A 14,496-nucleotide genomic window follows, 5' to 3' on the forward strand; every position below is an offset into this window, starting at 1 on the left:
ACTGTATTTCTTTCCCCTGTTCTTGTCAATCATTCCCAAATGCTCTCTCTGAAACTCTCTACAACCTCTGGTTCTTTCAGTTTATCCAGGTCCCATCTCCTTAAATTCCCACTTATTTGTAGTTTCTTCAGTTTTAATCTACCGTTCATAAACAATAGATTGTGGTCAGAATCCACATCTGCTCCTGGAAATGTCTTCCAATTTAAAACCTGTTTCCTAAATCTCTGCCTGGCCATTATATAATCTATCTGAATCCTTCCAGTGTCTCCAGGCCTCTTCCACATATAAAACCTTCTTTTATCGTTCTTAAACCAAGTGTTAGTTGTGATTAAGTTATGCTCTGTGCAAAATTCTACCAGGTGGCTTCCTCTTTCGTTCCTTACCCCATTCAGCTACTTCTTTTCTTTCTCTTCCTTTCCCTACTATCGAATTCCGGTCTCCCATGACTGTTAAATTCTTGTCTCCCTCCACTATCTGAATAATTTCTTTTATCTCATCATGCATTTCTTCAATCTTTTCATCATCTGCAGAGCTAGTTGGCATATAAACTTGTACTACTGTGGTAGGCATGGGCTTCGTGTCTGTCTTGGTTAAATAATTCGTTCACTATGCTTACCTGCACTCCTATTTTTTTAATTCATTATTAAACCTACTCCTGCATTACCTGTCTTTGATTTTGTATTTATAACCCTGTATTCACCTGACAAGAAGTCTTGTTCCTCTTGCCACCGAACTTCACTAACTCCCACTGTATCTAACTTTAACCTATCCACTTCCCTTTTTAAATTCTCTAACCTACCTGCCGGATTATGGGATCTGACATTCCGTGCTCCGATCCGAAGAACGCCAGTTTTGTTTCTCCTGATAAGAACGTCCTTGTGAGTAGTCCCAGCCTGGAGATCCAAATGGGGGGCTATTTTACCTCCAGAATATTTTACCACAGAGGATGCCATCATCACCTAACCATACAGTAAAGCTGCATGCCCTCGGGAAAAATTACGGCTGTAGTTTCCCCTGGTTTTCAGCCATTCACAATACCAGCACAGCAAGGCTGTTTTGGTTAACGCTACAAGGCCAGATCACCAATGGGCTTGCTGCAGTGATAACACCAGTTCCTGTCAGATCACTGAAGTTAAGCACTGTCAGCCTGGGCTAGCATTTGGACGGATGAGCATCTGGTCTACCGAGCACTGTTGGCAAGCGGGATGCATTCAGCCCTTGTCAGGCAAACTAAGGAGCTACTTGATTGAGAAGTAGCGACTCCCATCTTGTAAACTGACATACAGACGGGAGAGCAGTGTGCTGACCACATGCCTCCCCATATATGCATGCAGTGACACCTGTGGGCTGAGGATGACACGGCGGCCGGTTAGTACCATTGCGCCTTCCAAGGCCTGTTCGGATGGAGTTCAGTTTCACAAGGCCAGAGCAGCCAGTCATCCAGACTGTTGCCCCTGAAACTACTGGAAAGGCTGCTGCCCCTCTTCAGGAACCACACGTTTGTCTGGCCTCTCGACAAATACCCCTCCATTATGATTGCGCATATAGTACGGCTATCTACATCGCTCAGGCACACAAGCCTCCCCACCAACAGCAAGGTCCATGGTTCATGGGAGGTGGGGGCTAATGAGTATTACATAAATGATACTACTTTGTACTTTTTGATAAGGATGCTGGCAGTGTAAGCATGAGATTACCATCTAGCTTACTGGCTGCTGCTGTGTGAAGAAAGAAACTATATGCCTATCCTTAAAGAACGTTTTTACTTATTTTGTGCATATGTATATTTCGATCTATTGATTTTTATTATTTACCATGACAGTTCCCCTGCCACTGTCAGATTATTCTTGGATGAATGGAAATGAATACCGGTAAATTAGTTATGAAATGCTTGCTCTGCCTACGCTACAATGCATCTCAAGCGTGTGGGTTACATCACAAGTTGGACTGCCAGTGGGGAAAGAAGGAAAGGGCAGAGGGTCAAAGTCTTTTGTCTCAAGAATGGTACGAAATCTGAATTTCCATACATGCAGAGGTGGGTGACTTGTCTCTTACTAGAAATCTCCTCAGAAAAGCCGTTTTATAGGGGGAATTTACTGATATCTTTCAGTTCCTTCTTTTACTTTAGATTTAAATGTCACCCCTGAAGTTATTTATTTTACCGATGATAATCTTTTTGGGTGTGCAGCCACCCAATATTATGCCTACATAGTCCCATATTTAAAACTGTTTACCATTACTTAAAAGCTATATGAAAAAAATCGTCGTTTTGTTGTAAATGTCTGTGACTTTCACCGTCTGCACTCTATACTGAAACATTTCTATTTGAAGTGCGTGTATGAACACTTCTAATTCATTCTAATTCTGTACTTGACTGTGATGGGAATGCGTTTTTTTATAAAAAAAAAAACTATTTTTAAGTACTAATAGTATGCAAAATGGTAAGTTCATTGCGAACGGATGTACATATTGTTTAATATAACTTAACTCGTTTCACAAACGTTAAAGTTCTCCGTAAAACTAATGATCTTTATGCGGATTGCCAAGATAATGACAATTTTTATGTAACAATTTATACCTTTTTTTAAAAAAAAACGCTAAGTTAAATACTGCATGCAATCTGTTTAACATGTGCGGCCTCCGCTAACCTCTGCTTTAAGCTTGTACAAAGTTTTCCCCGAGCCGAAGCTATTGCCCAAGACTGCCATAAACGCCTCACTGACGCAACTGACCTTCATGTCGTTATCTCTCTTTACTTGTACGAACTTTGAATTTATGGGAAATTGATCACTGGAACAACTGCAAGTGCTAAGAGCTTTGGCGAACTGTCGTAGTATTGTTTTGTTGTGAATTTACGCTTAGTACTGCGGAAAAGTTGTGGTTTTGTGAATTGTATTGACGTGTGGTGCTGGACTGCAGACACAATGTCTCTTGAAACAATTCCAAAAGATCTGAGAAATCTTAGAGCGTGTCTAGTGTGCTCGCTCATAAAGGTCAGTTCAGTATTGGTTGATATTTAATTCACAGTTTATTTCTGTATTTACAGTTGTAAGTAGTCCTACGATGTGGGTAACTGGCAAGAGATTTCTCATTTTCAGACATTAGATCAGTTTGAATTCGACGGCTGTGACAATTGCGATGAATTTCTGCGTATGAAAAACAACAGAGATAATGTATACGATTGTACGAGTGCCAATTTTGATGGGTAATCTTTTTAATATATTATTTTGTACCTCTTGTATAATAAGTCACGCATTTCTTTTATATATCTGTGCCACTGTTCTTGAAATGAGCCACTGAGGACCGCAAGGGCCTAAAGCTCACCAGAAGCGGGCCCATATTGAAGCGAGACCCAGCGAAACTTTTGAAACATTTTCTCGTAACAGCACAGCCTGCTCCACTGAAAGATGTACAGCTGTCAGGCACATACATATATGCCACAACTAACTGATTGATTGATATTTATTTGACCCAATTTGATTACATTTCGTACAAAGTGTGTACTTATAAGACAAGTCGGCCTTATACCTATTTTCTTACAATATGTAACCTATTTATTATAATTTAATACATCAAAGTGGCAATATTTATAATAACATTGCATACATTTTTTACCCATTTTTTAGGTTCTGAAAATTGTTATTTTGATATAATATGTTCATTTAGTTACAGCACCTCTATAACAGTAACAGTAGTTTTCGTTATTCATTGATACATATACTCTTCTACACTATGAAATTTCTTTTCCATTAAATAATCCTTTGAAAGTTTTTGGAATGTCTTTTCGTTTTCCTGCAAACCCTTTGGAAGACATTTTACCAGTTTGACACCCTAGTATCGAGGACCTTTTTCAGCAACCCTCGGTTGGCGTTTTATACTTCTCAGCTGGACATTATTTTCTTGTTTCATATGTATGAACGTCTGCATTTCTTTCTAATACTGCAAGTCCTTATATTAATGATATTATTGTTTTGTAAATTATAGAGGTGGAAATGTCAGTATTTTTAGACTGCATGAGTCTTTTTGTATTTTTGCTGCTGGAATTTCCCCAAACAGTAATTCCATATTGTAGGTGTGGCTCAAATAGAGCATGGTACACTATACATAAAAGCTCCTTGTCAGCATAATGTAGCTAATATTATCCATATGTTGACTCCACTGGAGCTTATTGTCAACTGTAATCCCCAAAAATTTAATAGTGTTGACTTCTTACAGTCTTGTTTCACCTATGAATATGTCTATGTGTTCTTCCTTTTCTCTATTTGTGAACACCATGAACATTGTCTTTTTTTTAGATTTAAAATTAGGTCATTTTGTATATAGCTGTATTACAATGATTCCTCGTTCCTTTCACTACTAATTCCATTTCTGTGTGTACAATACTTACTTTTACTGGGACGTGTGATGTAACACAGTTATCGAAACATTCAGCATTGTCTCTGTTTTGTTGTTCCTTTTGTAAATTTGGTCTACATTTTCGGTCATCTGAATGAATTGACAGATGGTTTGTCGCATTCATATAGTTTCCTTGTTTTTGTAGAGCTTCAAACTATCAGTAAGATGTGCAATTAGAGCATCGACTTGCAAAATTTCAGCTTTGTCTATTATTTTAGTTTCGAGCCGTTGATTTCGTTCTGTGCCTTGCGCTGATCAGTTTACATACCGTGCATCATGATGATAGTTGTTTGTTTTTCTCCAGCATGCTTCACAAAAAAAATTTTTATTGGAGTGAGCATACCTGGAATACAGGTACCGTATTCATTCATTTCATTTGTGCACTTTAAACATACAGTTCAGAGTTGTACTAAACACTTATTTGAAAGATTTTCACTAGTACATACACTGATTTATAGTTACGCTGTGTCCACACTTTATACAAATTTCACTAGCTTGATATTGTAACAAACTCTCTCGTAACAGCAAAAATTACACCTGTAGCCTTGATTCTTCTCTCATTTATTTTCGCAAATTTGATTATATTCATAGGATTATTTCACTAAGCACGTGCTATCTTGGTTTGTTACACTATGTTTAACTGTTCTACAACCGCCTTTCCTCTATTTTTGTGATAATATGATGCACAATATACTTAGGAGCACTATAAAATCCACGGCATCTATATATTACATATATTTTTCACTCTTTACGTTTATAGCGACATCCGTTTGTCTTAGGCCCTTATGGTTCTCAGCAGCTCAAATGTTTAAATTATATCAGGTAAATCTGCGTGTCTTCAATGATTAGTATTTGTACTAGGTTTTATGAAATTTTAGTAATTCTACCCATACTCTAGTATTCCATACGAATTGTTGACATATCTTTTTTATTTGTTTATTAGATTGTGATGGAAATGTTTTACTATGAAAAGTAAAGATGTTGATAATTTAGTTGTAAACTCTTATAAGCAGTTTGTAAACCAAGGGGATGTTAGAACAGCACCAATATTGCACTCTAGCCGAACAACAAAATCTTTGATTGTAAGGTTAGTTTTGACGTAGAAAATGGATGGCACTCCAGAATAGCCAAATATAGTACATTTTGCTTATAGCTTTGGATTTCTCAAAAGGCAGGCACTCAAAAAGAATGTGTGAAGTACCCATATATTCCTCATTATATGCTTTGCTGGAGATCCTTCTCCGATGATAATGTCTTTCTTTCAGCACTTAACACTGATTTGGGCAATTACGTAATTGGTTACATACCTTTATCATCTGACTGTATTGTTCCAAGAATTATCCAGCCTCTGAAGTAGTCAGTATACGGCAATAATGACATATCACCAAGAAGCCACGCAGATAATCCGATGTAGTTGTACTAATTGTGAAGAAATTCACTTTCCGTGAAAAAGGATGCCTACTGATGTACACAATTTCAGGCTAATGCCAGGATGATTTAAACTAATAGGTTATAAGTGACAGCATCCAATTTCTTTGCCTGTTATTATTGTAAACTAAACTAATTTTGGTGCTGTATTTCATTATTTATTCACAGACTGCCATAGTCTAACATTTTTTAAACCTGATATTTTTTTCTGTTACAAAGTTTTGAGTGTGTTTTGACATATATTATGACCTTGGCAATGAAAAGAAATGAGGGCAAATGATAGAAATAAATATATTACTTGTGGAGAACTTTCTAAGATGATTTTGCAATCTTCCCTTGTGTAATGCCTTTCCATTTTATACCTGTATAAAAACATCACCACATTGTACTCAGTTGTTTGTTGTGTCCTATTGTTCTGTTTTCTTGTGCGGTATTCAAAATGTGTGGCAGCCATGGAATGAAGTATTTTGTCTCCATTATGAGGCAGTAGTTTCTCACTAAATGATGATATTTGTCAGGAATGAAACTGCAGCTAAACAGAGAGAAAATTTTTATTTATCAAACTATATAGACTTGATATTTTAAAATTATATATACTGTTTATTTATACGAAAAAAACCAGCTCATCTTTGTGATAACTATTTTTGTCTTTGTACGGTTGTAGTTCCCAGAATGGGAGCTCCTTCAATATAATATCTAATTATGTACACAATAGCGTAATATATAACTGTTAAAGGTGTGTTCTGTAGTCATATGAGCCTTACGAAAACTGCTCAGGTGACTGATCATTTTGTTACTATTAGCAACAAGTACTATTTTAATCACAGTTTCCCATTACTGTACTATCACATCTACATCTCTATTTTTGTGTTGGAGGGTACTTGGTGTGTGTGTGTGTGTGTGTGTGTGTGTGTGTGTGTGTGTGTGTGTGTGTGTGTGTGTGTGTGGTCATTTCCCCCCATTCGCTATTCCAGTAACAAATGAAGTGATGGGAAGAACAATTGTTGGTAAGTATTTGTGCAAGCCGAAATGTCTGTAATCTTTTCTATCTCCCCCCCCCCCCCCCCCCCCACACACACACACACACACAAAATTTATGTAGGAGAAAGAAATATATTGGCTGACTCTTATAGGAACATACACTTTGGGAATTTTAACCATAAACTGCATGGGATGCACGATCTCTCCATTTTATTGTCTGCCACTGGAGATGGATGAGTGTCTCCTTGATAATTTTGTCTTGCTGAATGAAACTGTAATGAAATTCACTGCTGTTCTAGACTGACCCATACCATATTCCTGACATTCGACAATGTGCAAGTGCCTTCACAGATTAAAGTGGGTTATGAGCTTATTTCTGTTCGGCCTACAAGGTGTTACCAGTGTCAGCGGTTTAACCATACACGGCAGTCTTGTTCAAGTGCGGCTAAATGCGTTACCTGTGGCAGGAACGCCCACGAGGGTGACTGTCCACCTCCGTCCCCTCATTGCATCAACTGTAGGGGTGACCATGCTGCCTCCTCTCACGACTGCCCCGTCTACAAAGATGAGGAAAGTATACAGGAAATTCAAGTGAAAGAGAAGGTGTCGACCTTGGCTGCTCGCAAGTTATTCAATAGCAGAAAGCCCACTATGCTTCCGGCAGGTAAATACAGTACCGTTCTCGCCTCCCCTCGGCCTACCAGAGAGGTAGCTACACAGAAATGCAATCTAACATTTAGCGATTCGGTCGTCCGATCGGCCAGTGCTAAGATCGCCCGATCAACGTCTCCTCTTCCTTCCACCAACCCTAAGGCTCAAACATCATCATCTGCTACTGCTAAGACGAGGACCTCTAAATCAGATGCTTGGACCTTCAACAAAGAACTGACACGCGAAGATTTCTTGCATACACAAACTTCACAGCCATCAACTGTTCTTTCGACAAAACGTAATTCTTCTAAGAAGGCTCATAGAAAAAAAGAGTTCTCCATCACCGCCGAGGCGCGTTTCTTCTCCTGCGTCACGCAGTGGTTGCCGTCCCCAGCCATCTTCAGTTTTGCTAGGCTGCACCGCTGGTAGCCGATCATCTGGCCTTTCACCAGCGGAGGACGCTGCCCCTCCTGACCGGCTCAGGACGGTGGCAGACGCAGCTGTTGAGTTGATGGACAATGACTCACCACCTATCGATTGCAGCAGCAGTGCTCCCTCGAAGCCAAGCCTTCAGTGTCCGTCGAGGTGACCCTTTCTTGTTTCTTCTTTTTGTTTTCATAATGGCACTTGTTCAATGGAATATACGCGGCACTCGGTCCAACCGAGAGGAACTAAAATTGCTCTTTCGAATGCACTGCCCGCTTGTCGTAGGTCTCCAAGAAACGAAGTTACACCCATATGATCGTATTGACCTGGCACACTATACCTCCGTGCATTTTGACCTACCCCCCTGTGGCAGGTATTCCAGCTCGTGGAGGGGTCATATTGCTGGTTTGGGATGATGTCTACTATGATCCAATCACATTGCACACATATCTGCAGGCAGTTGCCGTCCGAATTACTCTCCCCACTTTCACATTTTCCGTTTGTACTGTTTACACTCCATCATCATCTGCCTTTACTAAGGCAGACAAGATACAACTGATTGCTCAGCTTCCTACACCATTTTTGTTGATTGGAGACTTTAATGCTCACCATCCCCTTTGGGGCTCTCCAGCATCCGGGCCGAGAGGCTCCCTCTTGGCAGACATTTTCAACCACCTCAGTCTAGTCTGCTTAAATACCGGTGCACCTACCTTCCTTTCGGACGCAACGCATACCTATTCCCACTTGGACCTCTCAATATCCACTATCTAACTTGCACGTCGGTTCGATTGGTATGCTCTGTCTGACACATACTCAAACGACCATTTCTCCTGCATAATCCATCTCCTGCATCACACCCCTTCTCCACGTTCCACTAGCTGGAACATCTCCAAAGCCGACTGGGGGCTTTTCACTTCCCTGGCGACCTTCCATGATCTAAACTTCTCCAGCTGCGATAGTCAGGTTGCATACATCATGGACGTTATTCTCACTCCTGCTGAATATTCCATCCCTCGTACTTCCTCTTCTCCATGTCAAGTCCTAATCCCCTGGTGGACTACAGCATGCAGTGACGCTATTTGTGCTCAGCGACGTGCTTTACGCAACTTCCAATGCCACCCTACAATGGCGAACTGTATCAGTTACAAATGACTCCGTGCACAATGTCATAATGTTATCAAAGAAAGCAAAAAGGCTTGTTGGGTGGCTTTCACCAGCTCTTTCAACAGTTTTGCTCCTCCTTCGGTTGTCTGGGGTGGCCTGCGATGGCTATCTGACACCATGGTCACTTTTACGCGGAGGTTTCGAGCTCTGCCCATTACCAGTACCACCCTGCCTTGCTCCCCCGAAAACAAACAGAGGAGGCACGGCCACCTTCTTTCCAATCTTTGAATCGTGAAAGTTACAATGCCATCTTCACCATGTGGGAACTTGAAAGTGCACTCACCCGGTCCCGATCCTCTGCTCTGAGGCCTGATGGTATCCGTATTCAGATGCTGAAGAACCTTTCTCCTGCAGGTAAAGGCTTTCTTCTTTGAGCCTATAATCGCATCTGGACTGAAGGTCATGTTCCCGCACACTGGCGTGAAGCAGTTGTTGTTCCCACTCCCAAACCAGGACAGGACAAACACCTTCCTTCCAGTTATCGCCCTATCTCCCTTACCAGCTGCGTCTGCAAGGTGATGGAGTGCATGGTAAATTCTCGATTGGTTTGGCTCCTTGAATCTCGACGCCTCCTCACCAATGTCCAATGTGGCTTTAGAAGGCACCGCTTTGCTGTTGACCACCTAGTTACCTTGTCGACCTTCATTGTGAACAACTTTTTGCGTAAGCGCCAGACAGTGGCTGTGTTCTTAGATTTGGAGAAGGCTTACAACACCTGTTGGAGGGCGGGTATTTTCCGCACCATGCACACTTGGGGCCTTTGTGCTCGCCTCCTTCTTTTTATTAATGCATTTTTAATGGATCGAATGTTCAGGGTACATGTGAGTTCTGTTTTGTCAAATGCCTTTCGCCAGGAGAATGAGGTGCTCCAGGGTTCTGTTGAATGAGGTGCTCCAGGGCTCTGTTTTGAGCATGGCCCTTTTTGCCATAGCTATCAATCCAATAATGGATTGCATTCCCGCTGACGTTTCAGGCTCCCTTTCCGTGGACGACTTTACGATCTACTGCAGCGCTCAGAGAACATGTCTCCTGGAGCGCTGTCTTCAGCGTTGTCTCGACCGTCTATTTTCCTTGAGTGTTGCTAACGCTTTCCATTTATCTGGTGAGTAAATGGTCTGTATGAACTTCTGGTGTTACAAACAGTTTCTTCCACCATCCTTACATCTGTCCCGTTGCTCTCCCATTCATGGAGACAACAAAATTTTTTAGGTATTACATTTGACAGGAAATTTTGCTGGTCTCCACATGTGTCTTACTTGGCTGCTCATTGTACCCGTTCCCTAAATGTCCTCCGTGTTCTCAGCGGTACATCATAGGGAGCAGATCGATTGGTCCTGCTTCGCTTATATCAGTCCATTGTCTGATCTAAGCTGAATTATGGGAGCTTTGTCTACTCTTCTGCCCGGCCGTCCATCTTACACCGTCTAAACTCTATCCACCATCGGGGGTTACGTCTGGCGACTGGAGCATTCTACATGAGCCCTGTCGAGTCTGTATGCCGAAGCTGCCGAATTACCCCTAAACTACCGGCGTGATATGTTCCTTTGTCAGTATGCCTGGCGACTGATGTTAATGCCCGACCACCCGTCATATTTCTCCTTCTTTGACAACTCTCTCGACCGCCAATATGGGCTGTATGTCTCTGCCTTGTTACCTCTTGGAGTTCGCTTTCGTCGTCTGCTTCAGCAACTTGATTTTATCCTCCCTACAACTTTTCAAGTGGGTGAGAGCCCGACGCCACCTTGGCTCCAGGCTCAGGTTCGCGTTCACCTTGAACTCAGCTCACTCCCAAAGGAGAGGACCGCAGATTCGATATACTGCTCAAGGTTTGTCGAACTTAGTTCGAGGCTCGCTATTAACATCTTTATTTACACAGATGACTCCGAGACTACTGCTGGCGTCAGATACCTTTCAGTACCGGCCCCTTGACCAGTGTTCAAGCTTTACAGCTGAGCTTTTTGCTCTCGTATCAGGCTATTCAGTAGATCTGCCGCCATCGTCATTCTCCCTATGCCATCTGCTCTGATTCTTTGAGCGCCATACAGAGTCTCCGTGACCCATATTCGAACCACCCTCTCGTGGAACAAATTCAACGGTCCCTTCAGTTGCTAGCTGATACCGGTGCTCGTATCCTTTTTTTGTGGATTCCTGCCCACATTGGTGTGCCTGGGAACGAAGCTCTTGATGCTGTGGCCAAGGCTGCTGTCCTCCTGCCTCAGACAGCTTCCTTTTGTGTCCCATCAACTGATGTTAGTGGGGTTCTTTGTCGGCATGTTTCATCATTGTGGCATGAGGCTTGGTCCTCTCTCCATGAAAATAAGCTTAGGGCCATCAAACTGATCCCGACAGCTTGGACGACCTCCACACGCCCTTCCCAGCGAGAGGAGGTCATTTTGGCCATGTTGCGGATTGGGCATTGCCGATTTAGCTACCGCCCCGCAGTGCCCCTGTGGTCATCCATTGATGGTGCACCATATTTTATTGTCCTGTCCCCATTTTATTCACTCTCGTGTTGTCCTGTGTCTGCCGTCTACGTTACACGAACTTTTAGCTGATGACGCTTGAGCAGCTGCTCGTATCCTTAGTTTTATTACATTGACAGACTTGTCCAAAAAGATCAAACTCTTTTATTTTGTTTATCTGCATCTTTGTAAGTACTCTGGTGTTGCCCCCTTGCGTTTTTGTAAGTACTCTCTGGTGTTGCCCCCTTGCGTTTTTCTACGCTATTAGTGCACTAACATTTGTGACTGGGCGCTAATGACCTTAGTAGTTGAGCGCCATAAACAAAAACAAAAACATAAGCTCTGGGCAGCCTTCAGCAACCACCCTGTGGTGTGGCAGTGGACATTGTGTGTCAGGGAATGGGGTTCTTGGCCTGTCCAGCCAGATCACAAGGATGGTAAAAACCTCTATCAAAAACCCTCTCAGTCTCAAGGTGTGCTGTGCACTGCTGAGGCTGATGGCTGTTGAGGTAGAACAGTCATTAGGGGACAACCTCAGTTGCATAAGGCTTACTCAGGCAATCAGGGCTCTGTCTGAGTGGACCTTTATTACCCCTAGCTGCTTGTGGGACCGAGACAGTCCCCTCAGAATTTTCTCTTCCTCTTCCCAGGGGAATTGCTGATTGGTAACCCAGTCCAACAAGAGGCATGTAGCCAGTCCTCCAGACTTAGGGATTATGCAGAGTCTTTTGGTGTATAGTAACAGAATGAAGATGGTGGTCAGAATGTGTTTCTAATAATGAAATGGAAAGAGGGCAGCTACGAGAAAGTCTCTCCATTCTACATCCAAGACGGTGTAGGGGGGGGGGGGGGGGGGCATTGCTAGAACTTCAAAATCTGTCATGCACTTTTGTAATGGTAACCTGCTGGTAGAAAAGTCTAGTTTCCAACAAGTAAAGAACTTGCAGAAACCTCAATGCTTTAGGGAGTATGCAATCAAAAGTGAACTGCATAACAGTTTGAACTGCAGCAAAGGCATTGTGACATGCAGAGAATTATTCGATATTCCCAAAGAAGAACTGAAAGCTAAGTTGGCCAAATAAGGTATTGTTGATGTGCAAAATGTCATGAGATAGGTGGACAGTGATCTGATCAAATCAGACTTGTTTATACTTACATTTAACAGCACCAACCTACCAAGGGTGTGTCAAGGCAGATTTCCTTTGCCTCGGTGTGCGGCCTTATGTTCCCAACCCAGTGTGCTGTTACAAATGCCAGTGCTTTGGGTGCACTGCTCTCGGTTGTAAGGGAGAAGCCACGTGTGCCAAATGTGGTAAGGCCACCTGCGAAGGAGTTGGTTGTTCATGTCCTCTGAAGTGTGTCAACTGCTCTGGGCATCATCCTGTATGTAATAGGAACTGCAGTGTCTTCCTTGAAGAAAGGAAGAGCCAGGAGATAAAAATGACAAAGCACATCCCATATGGCGAAGCCAAAAACACTTACATGGCCATGCACCCTTCCACATGCACTGCCCCCTTTGCTTCCATTCTGAAACACTACACAAGTGGAAGTTGCTAGTGTCAGCACAAGTACCTGCTTTTGTCAATGCACCTTTGCTGCTGCAGTTATTTTGAAACTCCTACCCCCCTCAGAACATCAGATAAGGCTGTGGTTGCTGTGTTTCAGAGCTCCCTGCCCCTCCAAGAGTTCACTCTGGTCCACTGTCGAGTGCTACCTCTACTGCAGCCATGGTTGTGGCTCTGAAGGCTACCCAGGACAAAAAAATCAAAGGCAAAAGATCAGCCGCTGACAGAATAAGCAGTCTGATGATGTCACTGTCACTCTCTCATGATTTTCACCAAGGAAAATCACCAAAACAGCTGTATGTTTTGAGAAGTTATTTGGTTAGATAACCAGTTTTGGCATCTCAATGTCATCTTCAGGTCCCAATGCACCTATGCACTCCATGTATAGATAGGCAGACATATAGATTCTTGCATTACTGGAGCCCTCAGTATATGGAGTCTGCAAGTTTCATAAAGTCTGTGAAGAACACAATCCAGAACCAAATTCACTGAATCTGGATATTGAGGGCTCCAGTTATGCAAGTACTGAAATATCTGATTGTCTATGTATGGAGTGCATAGGGGCATTACTGAAATGCCGAAATTGGTTGTGTAAATAAAATAATTTCTCAAAACATACAGCTGCTTTGGTGATATTTTTTTATAAATATTTAACTGGCTGCTGTCTGTGGTGTCACCGCCAGACACCACACTTGCTAGGTGGTAGCTTAAATCGGCCGCGGTCCATGTAGTACATGTCGGACCCGCGTGTCGCCACTGTGATCGCAGACCTAGCGCCACCACCTAGGCAGGTCTCGTGATACGAGAGTGGACTCGCCCCAGTTGTACGAGAACCAAGCTATCGCCCAGTTGTACGCGAACCTAGCTATCGCCCAGTTGTACGCGAACCTAGCTATCGCCCAGTTGTACGCGAACCTAGCTATCGCCCAGTTGTACGAGAACCTAGCTACCGCCCAGTTGTATGAAGCCTTTCTCTCTCATTAGCCGAGAGACAGAATAGCCATCAGCTAAGTTAATGGCTACGAACTAGCAAGGAGCCATTTGTATCAGTGCCTATAGCTTACGAGTATTCAAGAGAGATGTATTCCAAGAACTAAATAAAAGATAAGTACTAAGCATCTACATACTTTTCTTCTTATTCATTTATAAGTTCTCATGTTCCAGACTTCACGCCCGTCTGCTTTATGCCGTGCGTGCACTATCGGCCACAGCGTTAGTCTAGCATTCCTTTTCAGCAATCCACTTCACGGTGTCGGTCCAGCTACCGACACAACACTGTCAGTATCCACAGTAGATTAACAGAGATCTCTCATGATTTGTCTTCTGAGCTGATGGACTGTGATGTTGGCCTAGGGCACGCTCGTCGCCCCAGGATTGAGACTGCACCCATTATTGGCTCCCCTCCCCAGTCGAAAGATGGGCTG

The 14,496-nt window shown here is 42.8% G+C and overlaps 1 protein-coding gene across 2 annotated transcripts in view; it reads left to right on the forward strand.

Annotated features, from left to right (window-relative positions):
• Window positions 1-2,793: 2,793 nt before the first annotated feature.
• LOC124710126 (transcription elongation factor SPT4-A) overlaps window positions 2,794-14,496 on the forward strand; it is a 29,187-nt gene continuing 17,484 nt past the window's right edge. The window contains exons 1-2 of one of the 2 annotated variants that reach the window (XM_047240898.1): window positions 2,794-2,993; window positions 3,099-3,205. In XM_047240898.1, coding sequence (XP_047096854.1) covers window positions 2,925-2,993; window positions 3,099-3,205 — 176 coding nt within the window. In that variant the 5' untranslated portion in view covers window positions 2,794-2,924. The remainder of the gene's footprint in view (window positions 2,994-3,098; window positions 3,206-14,496) is intronic. The other variant, XM_047240897.1, reaches the window with a different exon arrangement.

This window comes from Schistocerca piceifrons, chromosome 1, assembly GCF_021461385.2.
Source record: "Schistocerca piceifrons isolate TAMUIC-IGC-003096 chromosome 1, iqSchPice1.1, whole genome shotgun sequence".
Taxonomy (NCBI): domain Eukaryota; kingdom Metazoa; phylum Arthropoda; class Insecta; order Orthoptera; family Acrididae; genus Schistocerca; species Schistocerca piceifrons.